At 37.3% G+C, this 21,918-nt stretch overlaps 1 protein-coding gene across 5 annotated transcripts in view; it reads right to left on the bottom strand.

Annotated features, from left to right (window-relative positions):
• LOC132095294 (dachshund homolog 1-like) overlaps positions 1-13,861 on the bottom strand; it is a 109,723-nt gene extending 95,862 nt beyond the window's left edge. For 4 of the 5 annotated variants that reach the window (XM_059500141.1, XM_059500142.1, XM_059500143.1 and 1 more), the window contains exon 1: positions 13,076-13,861. In XM_059500141.1, coding sequence (XP_059356124.1) covers positions 13,076-13,641 — 566 coding nt within the window. In that variant the 5' untranslated portion in view covers positions 13,642-13,861. The remainder of the gene's footprint in view (positions 1-13,075) is intronic. The other variant, XM_059500144.1, reaches the window with a different exon arrangement.
• Between the last annotated feature and the right edge of the window lie 8,057 nt (positions 13,862-21,918).

Here is a 21,918-nt window from a genome sequence, read left to right as displayed (position 1 = left end):
GATTGGGTCAGTACATTTCCCTAATAGATTTGGATAGAGGGTCAGAGACACTTTTAGGTGTCCGCTAGTGGATTTGCATGAATGTAAATTTACTCTTCTGGGTCGCAGGATAGTATAAATAGACCAGAGTTCCTCAAGCCGTCTCTATTCCAAACAGCAGTTATTCAGAACAACTGCTGCAATGGTGAAATTAAAGGGGGACGGCAGGGGCAAGGTTCCTCTTGCAACAACAAAGGAAGGAAATCCCACTAAGATTTGTACTTCTCCCTTTCTTCTACCTTTAGCATATGTATCAGAGAATAAACAGTGCCTGAAGCTAGTAGCCACCTGCAATGTATTCCCCCACCCCCATTACAGTCCTTTACAGAAACCAGAATTTAATAAATCACCCCGGAGTCTGACAGAGTTTATCTCAAGGGGTCGCTTTGACTCGGGAGGAGCCAATAGACAGACAAAGCCTAGGCCGATAAGATGTGAAATTAAATACAGTTAGCAGTTGGAAACAAAGGACAGAATGTGTCACAAGCCGCTACGTAACCAGCAAAAAGCTTATTGCAGAAGAAATAGAAGATGCAGGAGGTGATTCATTTCAGTTTGCGCACATTTAACCTAATTTGCATGCTTACTGTCAACATATCTCTCTGTCGCTGATACGTTCAAGAGCTTTCATCAAGGCCTGAAATTGAAATCCTTTTTATTGAGGCATGGCATATAAATCACGGTCGTGGCACACCTGCAGATCTCGATCAGAGATCTTGCACTATCATGTTATGCTTCCTTTTAAACACATGACAGGTACAACACCAGTCATCGCTTAAGGTAAGGAGAGAGTAATGGGAGTGCAGTTTATCTCTCTGTGAACAGATGTCCTCATTGAAAGTGTTGAAATACAGATTATTTACAGCAACAAATATACCACTTTGGTAGAGAACCAGTTAGAAGTGAAGGATGTCATTTTTGCGCAACTAGCATCACCAAATGAAATTGCAACAAAACTGTTTTCAAACAGGTTTCCTGAATACTGCTGTTGGTTGAAAAAATGGTAGTCCCACCCCCAAACTCACTATGTTGCTGGTCGGGATGTTCAAAACAAGCAGAGCAAAATTTAGAAAGTGCCAGAGCCACAAAGTTTACACTTTTTAGAGAAGTCACCCTTTAAATGGCATACTGAATAGACTGTGATGGCAATTTCTATTAAACGTTTTACTTAAAATTGTATACAAACTCCAACTAATTACGTTGTCAGGTCATCGGGTTGGCTTGCGATTTGAAAACTGATACTTTCAAACACTGTCGTCACATTTACAGCTTCTACAGTTTTCTAATTTACTAGGTTTGCTCGGTAGCTCACGTGATATGGCATTGCATTTGAGAGATGAGGGCTCCAATACGAACCCCATAAAACTACCGTTTGACTAAAATCCGCATGAGGAAGTGAAAATAATATGGCTGCATCAACAGATTAGCTTTTATATCACTTTTGTTAACACTGTGGGGTATGTTTAGGGTTGGGTTTGGAGTAGCGACACTCCTTGGATTTTTTAATTCTGAACAGCCGCAATATGTACCTCAAGCAGCATTCTAAAAATATAGGAATACGTTCCTGTACCAATGTGTTAAAAACATGCCACTGTCACTTATTGAATGGACACTCACTCTCTGGACATTTCTCTTTGAAACTGCCATGAAACGTTCAGTAAGGTACATAAAAATGGTGTTGCTGAAATGTATTTAGAGGCACGTATTTCCAGTGAGCCAGGGTTGATTATTATTATTATTATTATTATTTATTTATTTTATTTTTTTTATGAAATTACATAAAATGTATTACAAACCTAATAAGACAGAGGATACAATTAGAAATAGCACACCAAGATTTAAAACTTGGTTATAAAGTTGGCCTCTTGTGTGGATCTCGGATCTCCACATTCAATATTGGCCAACCAAGCTGTCTCAGCATCTTAAAATTTAATATGAAAATGGCATTTTTCACCTTTAAGTTACATAGGTTAAAAACAGGAAAAAGAAACTACCAACAAGACAACTGTAGGGCATCTTACATGTCAGCTAGTGGCCACAGTTAGCATACTAATGGTGTTTTGGTTTGCTGGCAACATACGCCTGCTGTAATGAAAGAGGTGAGTTTGAAATTTTCATTGAGCACTTTGACCCTCTATTTTATTAATAACACTCCAGGGTCCAGGGGGGGCGTAAAGCAAAATGGTGGGAACGGGCTGACCTGCAGGCTGCGCCTAATCTGTCCTGACTTGGTCTACACCACCAACGGCCTCGCTCACTATCTGTTTCTCAAACTGATGCCTTCCTGCTGGGACGGCGTGGCTGGAGAGCTGTCAGCATGCTGCCCTTTCTGGGGCGCTGCGCTATCTCTGCCTGCACCAGTCCACTGTGGCCTGTTGAAAAGAGCTGTCATAGCCTTGCAAGTCTCTGACATTCCTATTGGCTTGACCCTGACCCTTTGAGAAGCGCACCTTTAATTATCCTGTCTCAAATCTCCTTCCATGACTAAACGAATATACATATGATAGCCGTGTGCATGTGTGCTATTCTTTTAAAGTAGGCATTTGAGGGCCCCACTCAAAGCTGTGTGACTCTTGGAATAATATTAGACTATCTGGAATGTGACTGTGAGACTAGCAAGAGACACAGATGCAGAAGAGCTTCCTTTATCAAGGGAAAATTACATAATGCCCTAACAACTACATGCTGTTTCCAGCACTCTGCTACAATACTTAAGGTATAAAAACAGGCAAAGAAGACATAAATATGATGTATCGTTTTTGCTGCATTCCACAACACATTTTCTCACATTCCTTTTCTGACATTTGAAAGGTCAAGAGTGAGAGGACATTTGATAACTGAAAAATCTTCATACTCCATTTTACAACCCTTAATCTGCCTTCTCGGAAATGGTAACATACCATTTTATCTTTGGGAGGAGGGCTGGAGAGACTAGGAAACTAAGTCTGTTCGCATTTGTTCAGCATAAGGTGAAGCTTTAGGAATTCGCTGCAGAGAAGACAAAAAGAGGAAAGAATCGGATAACACTCGACCGCGATAAAAGGTCAAGTCGCTACACAGAAATACATGCTTGCTAAGAAAGTCAAACTACTGTACCATAAATAATGAGTGAGGCGAATGAGTGCGTTTTCCTTTTTTTAGGCTTCAGGAAAGTGTGCATTGTCGACACTGAACATGCAGCGTGGCTTTGACCCAAATATTTACTTAGCATCACATAAATCAAGAGAGCTGTTTGTTCCAAATGCAGATCAAAGTCAAGAGAGTGTGTGACATTGTTTTAATGCAATAGTTCAGTAAATACAGAGTAACTTACAGTTTAGACACAGCATTGACAGATGGCAGTCCTTTTTTGTTCTGCTAGCGAAAATAATTCCAAACACAAACGAATGGCGTTTCATGTCTTTAAGTCACACAATACTGTGGCTTTCCTAAATGAACGATTTAATGACTCATTCATGAACCAGTGTGAGTTCGAACAAATCGGTTAAGTGAATGATTCAATAACTTACTTGTTTTCTTAATGAATCAGTGTTTTGAATGAATTTGTTGACTTAATGATTCCATGACTCACTCAAAAAACAACAACTCAACAAACAACAAAAAAACAGTGTTTTTGTTTCTTTTTTTTATATTTTTTATGCTTATTTATGATCAGTTATAATAATATGAGTTAAAATAATATGACGTTACAACAAAGGAAATGACCATCCCTATCTGTTGTTCCTGTTGTTTTGTCAAGGCTTTGCTCTTCTCTGTACAGCATACAAGGCCTTCCGCTGTGCTCCCAGCACCGCGTTCCGTTCTCTCTCCTCGGCAGGACAGTCTTTCCCATTAAATAAGTCCTATTCCACTTAATGGCAACCTTGGGAGATCTGTAGCGCTTGAAAGCACCGGCACTTAACACTTTGTAGTCAGAGAAAACATTTTTTTGATCTGCTCGTGTCATTTAATCATCCGTATTCTACCAAGCTACTCAGAAACAATTTTGCAGGATATTAACTTCTGGCTAAACCCTGCTTGTGCCATTTGTGGTTCCACTCAACCAATGGTCCCGTGGGGGCCAGAGCCCTCCTCACAGCTGTAATGAGCTGAATAAAGCAGTTAATAGAAAGGTAAGATCAAAAATGCATGAATCGTGAAATGTTAGCCAGATCCCAATGAAAACGGCTGTGGATAAGTAGACGTAGCTGACTGTAGCATTGTTGGGCGGCTTCAGTAGTGCTGGAGACAGTTTAGTGGCTTATTGAATGGCTATACAAACCTCCTCCATGTATAAAGTTACTTAAGTGCTCGCCTGCAGGGAGAACCATGTCAAATCGCATTGAAAATAACTTTGAAGAGCAAATTGAATGTATTAGCTTAAAGGAAGGTGATGTCTATAGGGATTGCTGACACTTAATACTGAATTATCCTAGACAAAATACATAGAGCAAAAGTAAAGTGATTCACTTTACCCCCCCCAAAAAATGGTTTCTGTTGCTGAGAAAACCTACTTCTTACTTGGTTGGTTGGTTGGTTGGTTGGCATCCACAGAATACACAGACAGGCAGTGCCATCCCATGAAAACCATTTTTGTTCTATTACAAAAAACTAGGTCATCCTCTCATAATTGTCAATCAAGCAATAAATCTTTCTGTGCCGCAAATGAATACTGCACTGGGAATGAAACAAAGCTTATTGGCATGCAATGTCAGCTTGACTTAATTCATTCTCCTTTTCAGCTGAGCCTATTCATATGTGAAGTTTACGGATATCACACTGCCTGTTCCAGAGCGGGATAATAGATGTGGACAGACACATTATGCTGGGAATGTTGTATTAGCACAGCGTAAGCTGTCTGAATGGAGACACAGCTCACAACAGAGTTTCAAATGTGAGACCGGATCCACAACTAGAATAAATTATCCTTCTTTAAGGGACTTTGGAAGAATATTCTCTCCCGAGCACATGAATGTAAATATGTAAATGTATGTACAGCCATGAGCCTTCTCTTCAATGGCTCTGAAATGAAAACAACAAGCAGAACTTTCAAGGGAATCATTTTCTCTGAATCATCTGTTAGTGGCGTCATGTCTTAAAATAAATCTACAATCAAAATCATTAGTAACATAATCCTTTCTGGTGCAGTAATAGCATGGGATGGAAAAGACTTGAGCATGCCTTAAAATTAATAGAGGTAATGCAAAATACAAACAAAGGGTATCATGGGAAAGAATAAGCTCTTAAGTGTCTCAACAGTTTCTCATTTTTTCCCTTGGAAAAAGACCCCATTAATCTCACATGTATCTCCTCTTTGATTTTTAAAAGAAATATCAACAATATCTCAAACCGTGCGTTCTCATTGTTCTCATTTGTAAGTCGCTTTGGATAAAAGCGTCTGCTAAATGATTAAATGTAAATGTAAATGTAAAAAGTCAAAGATTTCAATATGAGCTATGCAATTCACATTAACTTCACAGTCACATATTCAGAAAATATCAGTATTTAATTAAATAATTATTTTTTTAAAATCTTTTTGGAATGATCTGGTCTCACTAAACATTTAAGATAACAATAATAATTTGTAGTCGACGAAAGTTTAACTTTTTATTGTGAAATTATTGTCATACAAAAACATTGTACAAAAACAACCTATCTGGAATTATAATTTTAAAAAATAATAAGGAAAAAAGTACTACAATTTTGTACAATCCAAGTCACACAATGTCATGCAATTTCATCATCTCTCTGAATTTGTTCAAGTCATCATGAGGCTGTGCTTGTGTTTCTGAATATGTAATTGTTTCATCGCACAAAGGCTTAAACACAATATCTGTGTCTGCTACAGCTCTGGGCTCACCATTTACCTTCTCCTGCCAGGTGTCGTCAGTTTACAAACATCTGATTGGACAGACGGGAAATGCAGTGGTAAGCCTCCAGCAGACGAGTTTGGTGTCATGTCTCTCTGGAGCAAACTGTCAGTCTTTAAGAAGAGAGTAATAATAGCCAGATACCACTGCCACTTGCTATGGAAAAAAACTTTCTTTTTTAAAGAAACCTTAGTGAGAAGCCGACATTTGAGTCTGGAAGGGAAACTCAAGCGGAGCATCACAGAAAGAGCTATCAGAATGAATGTCTCACTGGACTTAGACAACAGCAATGTGAGAAGCTCTGGATTCCTTTCAAAGGAACAACCCCTTTGTTTGCTGATAATGAAATACAGTAAAGCCCATGGAGAGTTTCGAAGGGTTTTGGGAAATGCATACTTTGTACTACAGTTATTAAAGAAAGCATTTCCATTTATTTTAAATGGGCTGTATTGCATGTTGGGATGTTTTCCCTGCATAAAGTTGTGCGCTTTGCAACACTCATTCAAGTTGGCCATTCTCTGGCATTCTATGATCAAGCTACAAGGTCTCCGTTTGCTTTGCTTTCATAAAAAGGCTACAGGAGCATTTAAAAATGTTTCATATATTCAAATGTAAAGTAAACAACAGTTATGCACACTTTGAGGAATCTACACAAAACACTTGACGCTTACATACATAAATGCAATAGATTAATTAAAAGAAATAAAAGCTATTGAATAAAAATAAAAAAAATATGCAAAATATGCTTCCTCAAAAGGCTTTGAGAATGAGATACAAATGCACAGACGACTGCATCAATATAGGCAACATATGGGATCCTCAGTGGGAATGAGCACCGAAATTTGGCTTTTCTATTATAATTCAATTGTGTTAAATTGACTTGATAGGCTTCTGTGCAGCCCGTGAGGATTCCAGCTTCATGAGAGAGGTCTGGTGTCTCAGCTTTGTCAAAGGCCCATCATGCTTTGAGCTCTGATAGAGTTCCATTCTATTCTCAAGTGTCATTAGCTGTGGGCCAGGTAAAGATTAGATAACAATCAGAACTTTATGAGATACCTTTAGAGGTGTTAGGAGTCTTTTGTCGCACTGCAAAGAGAGGAATGTGGATCAAAAAAAAAAAAATGTATAATTTCCTCTTTTCATTCATTCCATTGAATCATCAAACAGAGTCTTCAGTTTTTTTGGCAGTACTGAAAAATATAAATGTATTTTGAAGGAGCAAAGAAAAACTTAACATGCCTTGTTAAACATATTTCATGGAGTATGCTTAAATTACTAAATATATAATTTATGGCGGAATTCTGAAAGCAATATTATCAAAGGTACTTTAATAATATAATTCGTTTTTGCAAGAGAGCTTGAAGTGAATTGAATTGAGAACGCTATTTATTTTGTCCTAGGAAAAAGGGTTGCTAACGTAAAAGAGTCTCCAGCACTCCAGAGCTCTTTGTTTTTCATTAATGGAGTCATGGTGCTCTCATTGCGCTGTAAAGTGGCGCTTGTTCTGACCTAAATGAAAACAGCCTCAAGACCTCAGCAGTCACCTGTCCTTCACTGCAGTCCGGCCAAAACCTGCTGACGGCATCTCTGAGCTTCCTGCACCTCACTGACACTGTTTATGACAGCAGTTCAAACCTTAATATCCAGCTTTTGCTGTCTTCTTTCAAAACCGCAGAGCTCATAAAACATCCATCATGACTTTCCTCCATTTTATAACAGAGTAAATATCACTCTTACAGGGTAGATTTCCCATCATTCTCTTTTATCACAGCAGAGTGGGACAAGAAGAGGCCATTAAGTTCAAACAACGCAGATATTTCCGTGATAACAAGAAAAAGTTTATATAGAAAGAGATTCATCATTTGATAGGATCTTGAAGATGGGGGAAAAAACAAGAAGAGGAAATTTCTGGAATCCCATTTCAGATTGCTTCCCTGAAGTATTCTTCTTCTTTTTTTTTTTTTTCCTCATGTCAGCTTCAACATGAAAATGAAGCCAGGGAAAATTAACTCCTGATACGGCTACGCTGAATTAGACGGTGAAAAAAAAAATACTTTTTAAGGATTCCGGCCTTGTCATTTTCAATTTTCTGCTCTTTGGACATGCTTGTATTCAGATTCCCGAACATCTACTCGGCATATCAATCCTAATTAGACAATCTGGGTCCGCGAAGGATGAGAGCAGAGTTATTTGCATAATTTAATCATAAATACTCAGCGATACATATTTCCGAATGCATTTGTACAATCATCTTTCTATCCTTAGGGCAAAAGTATTAATATGATTAGGCAATAATTCTTTAAAAAAGGAGGAAAATAGGATACCAGAAAGTGCACTCTCTTTTTAAACTCCAGCTTTGGGCTATATGAAAAATTAATTAATTTCTGGGGAAAATCAATTTCTTTATGTGACCATATTAGACAGAGCTGAGCTAAGGCCCGGATTTGCACTCCAATCAAGAAATCTCATCTGCTCCCTCTAACTTGTGTCAGTAGTGGTTAGCGTCCCTGCACGAGCATCAGCAATCTCCACACTGCTTCTAAATATGCCGTAATGTGGAAGAGATGGTGGCTAAAGACATGCCAGGGCTCGGAGTCAGAGAGCTCGTAATGCATTGCTTTTTCCACCGGCAATCTGTCTCAGGTGCGACTACAGAGGCTAGTGTCACAGTCCTGTCTCGTTTCATCCAGCTGGTGGTCAGAAAAAAAGAAACCTGCAGATGATTCAACACGCTTGCACTTGCTTGTTGAATTTGAGAATGATTGATGACTCACGCCGTCACTCACGGTCAACGCAACCTGTACTAAGAATCATGAACGTTCGCTATTTGCGCAATTAACATTGCGTGTTTGACCAGTTGCATTTTTAATTAAAAAGGACATTTAATAAAAAAATTAATAAAAAATAAAATACTGTCATCATTTAGTCATGCTGTACCAAACCTGTATGACTTTTTTCTTCTGCTGGACACAAAAGAAGATTTTTGGAAAAATGCAATACAGTGAAAGTCAGTGTTGTTTTGGATCCTACTGACTTTCATTGTATTACACAAATGTTGTTCAAAATATCTATAAAAAAAATATTTTAAAAAAAGGTTTGGAATGACATGAGGGTGAGCAAGTAAAGACAGATTTTCATTTCTCTTTTTCAGTTTTGGCCGCTCTACCCCTATTATACGCAGGTCAAATGTCAAAAACATGAGTTCTGCATATTGAAATTCAAGAGTGTGTGCAAGTACAAGAGCTTGAACAGAGGAAACGCATCAAACAAAAGTGTTTCAAGAAATGTGCATGTTTATTTTTTTCCTAGAACTAGTGTTTCAAATCAACATACAGAGGTATCAAGTTGCTTTTATCAGTGTCATGTTCATAACAAACTCCTCTTTTACCATCTCTTCTTGAATTGACGACAGATGCCAAGTGCCCAGTTAATTTGAACACACGTGGCTAATCCTATCAAGGAGAGCTCCAGTGACTCACGGCGATGAAAAAAAATAAAAACCGGAGTGTTTATCTGCTTCATTTTCGATCTATCAGTACCGATAGCGAGTGAGGAATATGGAATCGTACAATATGATTTGTAGGAAAGTGCTACAATGAATCTGTGATTTTAACAAGCCTTTTAACATGCATCCCCCCACCCCCCATACATCCCCCCTCCAACTCTTTCATCCTAATCAGCATCTGTCTCTCTGTTTTTTGAAGTTATTATCGCCTCAGCTCCCTCTTGGATGTGGTTGCTGGGTGACGGGTATCTTAGCACCCACTCTGACTGGGAATGATTTGAATTCGATCCAAAGATTTCCCATGAGTACCTGTAAACACATCCGTGCCTTGTCGAAAACAAATATATCAGAAGAGCACTGCAAAGAGAGCGAGAGAGGAAAGAAAAAAGAGCGATAAAATCTGCCACTGTGTGTTAAGACGCACCCCTGAGTGCTAAACAAAATAATGACGCTCCTCTGTAAATATGCCAGTTTGTGTTGTACACAAACAAAAATATTTAGTCAAATGTGATGACTGAAGTATAAATCCATAAAGTCAAATAGAAACAGAAATGTATAACATAATTAAATTAAAAAAAACACATTTTCATTAAATTAGATTTAATTATATTTTAAAAAATATTGAAATATGCAAGTGCATTCATATGCATCTATTTAACATGACAACCACTGTCCATTAAGCACCTGGTCCGTACGCAGCCTCCGACGTAACAGCTGCCTCAGCACTCACCTCCAGCCCAACCGCCCGGGTGTTTCAATAACCTTTCCTCAGAGTTCAAATGTCACCAGGCGGCAAGAACCGCACCGTCCCACACGGACAAAATGGAAAGGCAAACAAGTAGCTGAAGTATTGCTTCTCACGGGGCAGACTCATAACTCCTATGAAAGCAGAGAGATTACAGCCCCGTATCTGTTCAGCGGCAGAAGGTGCGCATTAATCTGGGCAGAGGGTCCCCGGGAAAATGAGGGGGGGGACCGGAGGAACACGTCCTCATGCAGAAGGGAGAGCGGGGTGAGTCAGACTCTGCTTCACAGGGAATTCTTTTAACGTGAGCAGACAAAGATGTAAGGCCGCTGTTATCCCGTAGCAAAGAGGATTATTAGCAGTTTCTCAGTACTCTAGAAGTCGAGCAGCGTGCTGGAAAAGTGAGACCGCTACTGCTTATGGCATTTTTTTTTGTTACCTCTAGTTTTTGTGCCTAATGGAAATAGGATTTCAGCACGACACAGTCTCATGTTATGCCAAGGTTAACTTCCTCACTACAAAAACAAAAAACAAAAAAAAAACTAAACTCGTAACATTTTATCATTAAAATGTACACTGCTTTAGATATATTAAATGTTCCATTCTCAAAATTCAACATTTGAGGGCATAACTGCATCTCGAGTCACGTCCATTCAAGAGTTATGACTTAGTGTGCTGACCTTCCCTGTACGGAGAACCGTAAACAGATGTATATACATCAAATCCACACTGTAAATAAGAGCTAGTGTGTTTGTGTTCCATTCAAGCAGATACCTTTGTCCATACAAATGATGTAATCCTCCAAATGGGAAGCAGACATGGAGGAGGTGATTGATTTCAGCATAAGACTGGCAGTACCAGGTGCTTTCAGAGACAATTACAGGCCTCTCTATCCAGCAGTAATAGGCCAGCACTTTAGCGTCATTAAAGCAATGTGTAGCACTGCATTATCCTTTAACCCCATCACTGACCACTCTCTTTCCTAGCCCCGGAGTTCAAACCACACACTCCATCACCTCAGGACCCTGGGACGGGCCGCACGAGGAGGAGGGGAGCCAGACTGAATGCAAGCTCAGGCCCAGGAGGAGCTCGGCACAGATAGACGGCATGGGAAAGACTGAGAGCAGACTGCTCCATTAGCACCGCTGCTGGACAAACACACATCGCACTTGTCAGAAAGCTAGAGGAGAATATTTGCAATATGCATTTTCAGACAAAGATGTATAATACATATACTGCTTTAAATCAAGTGTACAATGAACTGCACTGTGCAATGCATTTGGTGTCATTCTACAGCTGTAATTATAACTGGCATTCAGAAATCCAATTCATGTGTTTTACAAGAAAGAGAAAAAAATATATATAAGTAGTCAATAATGCATGTTATAATTGCATGAATTTTGCAAAAATAAGTGATGTGTTTTTTACTGAATCTTTATTTCACACTCACACTGAATAAAAGTGGCACTTGTCCAAAACAGAAAATCATATTACGAGTGTGTTATTTTGTATACATCTTTTAATTTTGTAATTATTTTAATTAATAGTACTTGTGATAAAAAAAATTACTTTGGAAGAATGGTTGCTGTCAGATTTCACATTCAGATTGTAAAAAATTTGCACCAGTAAAATGAGCTATTTGTGACAATATTCTCATAAACAACTTGTGATTTAATTTTCACTTTTACAGAATTGAAATTGCTCATTTAAAAAAAAAAAATATCTGAGATTGTACAACACTCTGGCTCGAATTGCTGCATGCAAGGTGTTTTATGTTTTAATTTCAGATGAGCTGTCAACACCTTGACATTTTTAAATTAGCTTACTTTTTCTAGTAATTATTGGGCCCATTCACTTGATCACTAAAGTGTGACATTAAAGTTTCAGGGCGAATTATTCACCGATGTTACAAGCAGTAATTGTTTCCTGTGTAATTTTGTACCTTAAAGCACTGTATCACTCCTGCCATTAAGTATACAAGCACTTATTGACTATGATTAGATTTTTCCCCAGAGGAAGAAAAGAGCAGAAAGAAATGTCTGCTTATAAATACAACTAATACATAGGAGAGAACATCTATTATAATAAGTCTGACAAGCATGCTTATTTTAAATCTGCTCAAATAACAGAAAACCATTTCAACTAAAATTTTCCTCATATGCTCAATATGAGCTCACTACTGCTTGCAGCATGCACAAAAGCATGGTGACTTTAAAACATCAAATTTGTTAGTAGAACAAAAACATATATATATATAACCAAAAGAATAAAAAGCTCTCCTGCTCTATACATAAACCTGTGCATGATTTCTACAAAATACATTTTGGGTCAACTGTCATTTATGAATGATTAATTCTGGTCAATATTTGAAGAAAGAAAACACCCTGTATTTTACATGCAACATTTCAATAAAATGTTTGCATTTATAATATTCAACTTTCTGCTATTGCAAGAAGTTGAGTTTGTCACTTTATAATATTCTAGAATCTGTTGCACATATTTCTATATTTTTATTAGGATTATTTTAATGATATAGGAATGTGATGTGTTTCTTCAATGGTTCTTTGCAACACCTTACGTTCAGCAAAGATCCCTCTACTTTACTCCCTAAATAGAGTTCTTTAGATCAAAGTTATTGATGACACATTACAAGTAAAGAACATAAAACTACCGAATAAAAAGTTATTTGTTCTCGTGTGACATCAGACTGCAAAAACCTTTTGGACTTTTATTTTTTAAAGAGCATATACAAATCTGAAAAGTACTTTCAAATATCCCGTACATTATTTCCACATAATACTGTCATAATTAGCATAATGCATAAAGGAGCTATAAATGAACTTTACTACCCATTCATTCTAACGAAAGGTTCGCATGACTTCTTATCTAATTTCACTATTGATTATTTGTTTTGAAGCACTAAAAGAGAGTTCTAACCTGGCATTAGTGCAGTCGTTGTAGAGGGTCTCGAAGTCTTTTCTGGAGATGAGTTTGCAGCGGTTGACCCCGGGCTGGATGGCCCCCAGTCCGCGCAGGATGCGGACCTGCTCCACGTTACACACCACCGGCGTGATCTCCAGCCGCTTGAGTTTGGTGTAGACGGTGTGCAGACCCCCGACCAGGTGTTTGAGAAACAGGTCAAACGCCTGGGGCAGGCAGATGAGCTCCTGTCCGTCCACCGTGAAAGAGGCCACCTTGGCGCCCCTGAGCTCCACCATCCGACACTCATTATTCTGCGGGGTGTTTTCAACGGGGGACGGGGTAGAATACACGGGCTTGCCGGCCAGCGGGATGCTGCTGGTGTTGGCGCTTATCAGATCCGTGCGGAACAGATTCTGAGTCGCTGACTGAGAAGGAGACACAGAAGTGGCCGAGGGTGAGGATGATGATGCTGCGGTCGCGGAACATGATGATGATGATGCTGATGATGCTGACGATGAAGTTGAGATCGGACACGGCTGGACCAGAGACGATGGGGGAATCAGAGCAGCCGGTACGGCCATGGTGTTCTGCACCTATCAAATAAGTTCAGACGGGAAACAGAGCCGGTATGCAAAAGTAGCGCAAAGAAGAAGAAATCCACCCCGAGTGCGCTCCGCCGACGCGCGAATGGATGTGGAGAGGTGCCGTGCTGAAATTAGGGCTCTGAGAAAGATTGAGAGAGAATGACAGGAAGAAAATCAGCAGAAAAGTGTGCCTCTGCTCTGTGGATGAGTTGTTGTTGTCACAAGGTATAGAGAGGGAGGAGCCACTATCAAGCCTTTGAAACGGAGACATGCACAATCTAATGCGACCCTAGTGGAACCTTCCCAGCGTTTACTTACAACCTCTTCGTGAGCTCGGATGAAACCTGCGCTTCTTCTGGGAATGTTCTCTGAAACTCAACTTAACACGTTATTGTTCATTGTTTGAAAGTGCACTTGACGTTCACACTTTTTTTGATCGAGACTATATGCAAATAAAAAAAGGTAAAACTTTTTATCATTTCATTAATGTTGGATACATTTATGGAAAATATATCAAGAAAAAGTTAGCTATGTATATAATAATGTGTTGTAAATGCAGTTTGTTGTTGATATTAATAAAAGTGATCACTAATACAATTAACAAAATTATAGATGCAAAAATTACTGTGAATTGAATCAGTACCATATTCAAAACGTCAGGTGAGTTACTAGAGAGGTGTAACACCATCAGTTTAACCGGTCAGAAATTAGCTACAGGGGTGAAATTACTTCAATCATCATCATCATCCTCCTTAGGTGATGGTTCAAGTTAAAAGAGAATTTACAGAAGAAAAAAAATAAAGCAGGTAAAGTAACATTTCAGGTTTGGCATTTTTTATGTGCCATCAGGACGACATTGACTGGTATCATCTGAATTTGTTCTCTTGTTTAATTGGATATATGGCAAATAAAAGCACTTGAAAAATAATGTATAAGCAGACAAGACACTTCCAAGTTATTTTTACTGAATCTACAAAGATGCATAAAATAGGTCAGTGTAGGCCACATTACACACAATTGTGAAAGTGACTTACACACACAATATGTTATAGCCTTTGCATTTTTATATTTCTTTTCCATTTTAAATATGTTTTCAATTTTAAATACATTTGAATCTTGATTTAAAACTATATGTAAACAAAAATTGAAATGTTTATGTTTTCTGTTTGTAACAGACAATTATAGAAACATTACGTTTCAAAATTTGATACAGAGCAAAAACAAAGAAGTACAGATGTTGAAATAAAAAGTGTTACAACACATCCCTTTTTGATATATGAATAAAAGAACCCCAGTGTATATAATACTGTTTCTTCTCATGTCTCATTTTGCGCATATGTATTTCTTCAAAGACCAAATTTGAACATAGTTCTGTACTCTCCTGAAGCAAAGAAAAAACAACATGGAAGTGTACACTGTCAGAACCTATCCAAGTAAACTTATAAGTTCAAGTTTGTCTGATCTTAAAGATAAACAGAATGCCATTTCAGAATTGTCATTCAGGCACAGAGGTAGCATGTAGTGTAAAAATCAATACCCGCTTAAAATTCATAGCCAGACAAAGTTGCCCTTTATGTTGCTAACCTTTGCTTAAATATGCATCATATTAAGATTTCATTAAAAACAATGAATGTCATGATAGTTTGCCTACACTTTTTCATGTTAGCATTGGGTTAACTGCAAATGATGGCCATAAAATTTCTAACAAAGAACTGCTAGCAGACACTCATTTAGAGAAGAATGATGATAAGACAAAAAGGCATCCACAAACGCCACAGAACCTCTATGATGTCTCCGATTCAGAGTTTCTTAACAAGCTGGGTGGGCCTGATGAATCAAACTCCCATTAGAACAACAGTCCTTCAATAGACAAACAGCAGGATGCACAATGCAGAGAAACTCTCAGTTGTTCCCTGCATTCTAACTTTGAATGTTCAATTAGTTTTATTGGTTAAACTAACAATGTCTCCAATCTTTATGTACTGGGTAAACACAAGCATCACGGCAAGAAAAGAATTCCTCGATCTTGCTCATTAGAAGAAGCCATTCTACAATGCATGAGCCAGATGAGAGGAATGGTACATGATAACACAGTTCACCTGAGAGAAGTTCAAACCAACAGGAATCAAGAGGTTACATACAACAAAGAACAGCTTGAAACAGCTGAGAACTAATGATAAACTGTTTAAATGAAGTCCACTCCAAGGTCAATAGTTCAGAAATGACATGTCCCACCTCAATTAGACAGTTATACTTAATCTTCCTCAACATATAATTATATAAATAGTTCATTGATATATTAATAAAGTTGAGAGTCAAACATCAAACAGCATAAAAAGTGTACCAATGTGTTCACAACATTGGCATTTACACTATTAGCACTTAAAAAGGACCCGATCCATCAGGAAGGCAAACAGATGACATAAATGCTACCATAAATGCTACCACAAATGAAAACAATCTGACTGTTTTATCGCGATGGATAAAATGCTCAATTATCTTCTGAAGGGGCATAAAGGGTGTTCTTTGTTTCTGTTCTCTTTCTCTTTTTTTGAAAATGACATTTAAATGGTTTCTAAATAGTGCTTGAAGTTAGTCAATGAGATTTATGTGTTTCTTCCATGTGTTTATATGATATCAGAGGCCCATGATGACTGCCGAGGGTTGACATGACATCGCTAATGAGGAAAGGCCCATCACAAAACCACACGCACAATGGTTTGATGGTGTCGCAGCGCTGATGACTAACACGTTCCATTTTGTTTATGGTATTTGTTACAGGGAGAACACACAGCATCAGACATCAGACATACATGAACCATCAAACAAGCTAAGAACAATCTGGCTACTTTCTTTCCTCATCCTGAACGCACCGGTTAGAAGACTAACGAATGGAGAAGCAGAGTGCATAGAGTTCCCTCCATCTGTATGAAACACCATAAAGCTAATGGATCAGTGTTTAAAAGTAGAACTACGAAACGACTCGCGTATGATCAATGGCACTGTATGTTGTTTGATATAATAATTTATTCAGCCTATAAGGCTTTGATAAAACAATGTTGAAAAGCAATTTAAATGAAATTCATTTAAATGTCAATTCTCATGGTTAGGATTTTTCTATAATTGGCTATTTAATTAAAATAATTTTCACAGTCATTAATACAGCTCGCAACTTGTAGTGCACTGACATGTTTTAATTACATGGTATTAACAAAATTGATATGCTTTAGAAAGCATGGTGAATAAGAAATAATTACACCAATCATACATCATCCCCCTTATGGACATTACGAGTATTTCAACATAATTGATGAACTTTGAAAAGGGAGATAAATAACTTTAATTGCATAAAATGGGCGTACCTGGTTCAAACAGAAACAGCCGTTATAGCCGTGCATTGCAACATATTGGCAGATTTCATTAAATGCAATCCTGCTTACCTTCACAACTGATTAATAAACATGACTTCCGTGCAGTAAATATTTGGGTACATCTGCAAGTGTTGTATGTCTGTCTTCTGACTCACGTTCATTACCCCTTTTTGGGGGGAGGATGCAGCTTAAAATGCTGCTCAGACAAACAGAGTGCAGAGTGAGACAAACACTTATTGATTTTGAATATTTGTCTCCTCAAGGTCGCATGTCATTGACCCCATCCATCCGGAGATGCCCCACACCCCACACACACACACACACACACACTCCATGGCAGAGGGCAGATGACAGAGTAGCCACATACAGTTTTACCCTCAGCTCCGAAAGCTGGCTTCCACCATTTCCCACCATATAAGTCAGTGAGAGAGATGGACTGCAAACCTGTAACACAGAAATAGTTACAGTATAATAATAATAAATAAATAAATGAATAAATAAAATATTGCAGTCAAAATATTAGACAATAGTGCCTAACACAATTATTTACATCCAGTTTATTTTAAAGCAAAAATGGTTAACTTCAATAAGGTCCAATTAGTTAATGTAAGTTAATGTGTTCACCAAAAATGAGCAATATATTTGTTATTGTATTTATCAATCTTTATTATTATTATTTAATAAAATACAAATATCGATTGTTAGGTGTTGTAATATTAACAGACACAACTTTTGTTTTTAACAATGCATGAGTAATGTTCAAATGAACATTAACAAAGAATAGTAAATGCTACAAGTATTTTTCATTGTTAGTTCATGTAAACTGTGTAGTTAATGTAGTTAATATTAACAAATGGAACCTTGTTGTAAATATATTACCTTAAAAATAAAACAATAATGCAATAATATATATATATATATATACAGTACAGACCAAAAGTTTGGACACACCTTCTCATTCAAAGAGTTTTCTTTATTTAAATGACTATGAAAATTGTAGAGTCACACTGAAGGCATCAAGGGCTATTTGACCAAGAAGGAGAGTGATGGGGTGCTGTGCCAGATGACCTGGCCTCCACAGTCACCGGACCTGAACCCAATCGAGATGGTTTAGGGGGGAGCTGGACCGCAGAAAGAAGGCAAAAGGGCCAACAAGTGCTAAGCATCTCTCGGGGAACTCCTTCAAGACTGTTGGAAGACCATTTCAGGTGACTACCTCTTGAAGCTCATCAAGAGAATGCCAAGAGTGTGCAAAGCAGTAATCAAAGCAAAAGGTGGCTACTTTGAAGAACCTAGAATATGACATATTTTCAGTTCTTTCACACTTTTTTGTTATATATATAATTCCATATATAATTCCACATGTGTTAATTCATAATTTTGATGCCTTCATTGTGAATCTACAATTTTCATAGTCATGAAAATAAAGAAAACTCTTTGAATGAGAAGGTGTGTCCAAACTTTTGGTCTGCACTATATATATATATTTTTTTTTCATTTATTGGATATAAAACATAAAGATAAGAAAAACAAATGAGTGTTTCTAAACATATGCTAATGTATATGGTAAAGAAATAAATTATATACTGTATGCACACACTCTACAGTTCAATATCATTTATCTATTTTATTTTTCATTTATTTTTTAGTTTTTTGGGGAAAAATGTAATTTCTTCCAGCAAGATTTTTAAAATTGATCAATAGTGATATTGTAATAGTAATAGTAATATTGTTTTTTTTTTTTTCAAATAAAGTATAAGATAAACAATAATATTTTTTTAATTATTACATAAAACCTTTTCTTTCCCATCAAATCTGAAAATTCAACTTTGTCATCACTTGAATAAATTATATATATATAAACATATTTATTTAAAATATACATTTTATGAATATAAACATATGTAAACAAGATATATATATATATATATATATATATATATATATATATATACAGTATATTTAGAAAAGATACAGTATATTTAGAAAATATTTACATGTGTTTACGTTTATGTTTATATTCATAAAATGTATATTATAAACAAATATGTTTAATATATAAACATAACATATTTTTCTGAAATATATACATGCAAAAAAAAAACTGATTTTGGATGTGAATAATTGCGATTATATATATGTGTGTGTGTGTGTGTGTGTGTGTGTGTGTGTGTGTGTGTGTGTGTGTGTGTGTGTGTGTGTGTGTGTGTGTGTGTGTGTGTGTGTGTGTGTGTGTGTTTGTGTGTGTGTTGATGAATGGGTGCTTGAGCTTTACAGATGAACCTATCAAAAAAAGTGGCGGTGGGGTGGACCTGTCCTAGGAAAAGATGCCAGCTTTCCTTTTCATTTGTTCCTTTTAAGAAAAGCATATTTTGGCTTTTCTCATACAGGTACACAAAGGACAGGGTTAATACACAGAAACTCCCAATTAGAGCCTCCTCATTAAGTAGACATCTGAACGAAAACTTTATGACAGGCAGTTGGGGACTGTCATTAAATTAGATGTTGAGAGAATGATAGCACACTTTCTTTGCTTAATGAGAATGGAGTTTCTCCCCAGACTGGAATTTTCTGAGTTCACTGCTGTCGGAATGTTTCACAAAGCAAAACTACGGCTCTCTTTGTTGTGTTCACATTACAGATGAGATCAGAGAGTAAACAGAGACCAAATGTGCTTTAATAAAACTACAGATCTTCTAGCCGGCTCATTTCCATAAAGCAGTTTCTGCACAAATCAGGTATGACCTTCAGAGACATAATTAAAGCAAATATTTTTAGTCCCTGATCGGAATGTAGCATGTCAATCCAAATTGTGAAGGAACCTCATAGCGGAATGCAGATTTTATTGTTTACAGCACATATGGAATCTGAAATGACTGATGAAGTCTGTATAAATGCATCTGAACTAAGTTCATAATAAGGACTCTATATGAATACTGGCATAAAATGGGACTTTCACAATTAATGGGTAACACGTGATTTATTAAATTAGTTTAAAGGCGTAAAGTTCTTGAGCACAGTTAATGCATTTCATTATAAATAACACCAATTTATCAATAAAAGATGGATAAAACCCCCTCTTAACAGAAATGTTCTTTATAAATCAAACCCAGATGACATTTAACAAAAGTCAGCTGCAGTCTTTTTGTGGAGGAATTTAAAAACTCAAACACTAAGATATATAATCTATAAGTGTAACAAACTTCACTGGTTGGCAACAAATGTTATATATGTATAACATGCAATACTAACATAGAGAGAGAGCCATTAAATTGGTTAAACGTGATAATAAAGACATTTATAATATTATCTTACAAAGGTTTTTAAATAAATGCTGTTCTTTTGAGCTTTCTACTAATTTAAATATCCTGAAAAACACTTGCAGTTTCCAAAAAAAACACTAGGCTATATATACACTACATATAATATTACAAACACTTCACAATAATATATATCTGTGTGTGTGTGTGTGTGTGTGTGTGTGTGTGTGTGTGTGTGTGTGTGTGTGTGTGTGTGTGTGTCCAGCAAAAGTACATTACTGAAATAAATTCTTAGCTTCCTAGCATAAACTTGGAACATCATGGTTCATTGTGTGCATTACAGAGATGTGATGCCATGAAATAATTATCAGATGTGAAGCAGTTCTGATGCTCAGATCCATTTGTGCGGTTGTTATGATGATGCCATCCTGCCTTACAACTCACTCTCTCTCTGTGTGCATCCTGTCTGCAAATATATCTGCAAATCTCTGGATTCACTTGGAAAGATGCCAGCCGAGTGTCTTGTGAGCTGAGCTGGCAAAACGTCCAACCGTATGTAAAATACTGCCCCTCTGGTGATTTCAGTCTTTAAAAGAGAGCTAATTTCATTTTTTCAAAAGCAGCCGCTTGATAGCTACACAATTACTCTGCGGTGCCCCGTCCCATGTTTAAAGCTGCACAGACTTTTATATCAGGTGAGAGATTTGTGGATATCTAAATTGGAAGGTAAACCTGTATAAACAGTAGTAATTACTGTGCCATTCACAGAGCCTGTTGTGCTCGTTCGGCAACAGCCACAGTGATTAAAATGAATCTCCATTGACTTCTCCATTAAATTGCTGGCAGTGGCGATCCTTTGACCTTTCCCATTGATTGAACATAACAATCACAATTCAATTGTAATGCAAAGAGAACATTTGTTATAATGTACATGAGATGCATGAGCCATTTCCTAGAGGGTTGAGGTAATCAATGAAGCGACTTCAAAAGGAACCTGCACAAAGACTCATTTTAGTCAGAATCTGCGCTACATATCGAACCCAACGTTCAGCCGTCTGTTGCATCACTCAATACATTTGCATCCTATAAAAGAAACATATTATGCACCCAAAACCCTCGCTGTCATTTCATGCTAGCTACAATAGCCCAAAAACTGATGGTTACGATCCGGTGTTCATTTGTTTTGATTTTTAGAACACTAAGCCTTCCCAGAATTCACTGCATGTGGCACAGAGGTCTAAGACAATGATTACGGCTGACATTTCCCAGCATTATTTTCCTCTATTTTTTTTGCATTGTGCTCTATGCATCCACTGATTAGTAACATCTGTATGTGACACTGGTGCGGTTCCAGCAACACGTCTGGTTGTAAAATGCCATTAAACTTGCGGCGAAACTAGTCTGCAGCTGATTACTTACACATAACTCTACTCCCTCCCTCTGACCAGGAAGGAAAAACTCTGTGAAATACCCGACTTCTAATCAGCATTTAATTCTGATTTTAAGAGTGGTGCTAGATCATGCATTTCAAAAACGAAGAGTATGTGAATAATGTCCTTAAGGGAATCTGCAGAATTGAGAGATTATAGTTTACACGCACATTAAACAGATTAAACCAGTCAGATCTCAAAAGGCAGTTTATC

Source organism: Carassius carassius, chromosome 19 (genome assembly GCF_963082965.1).
Source record: "Carassius carassius chromosome 19, fCarCar2.1, whole genome shotgun sequence".
NCBI lineage: Eukaryota > Metazoa > Chordata > Actinopteri > Cypriniformes > Cyprinidae > Carassius > Carassius carassius.
Note: the sequence above shows the minus strand (reverse complement) of the source record. Positions and strands in the feature narration are given on the sequence as shown.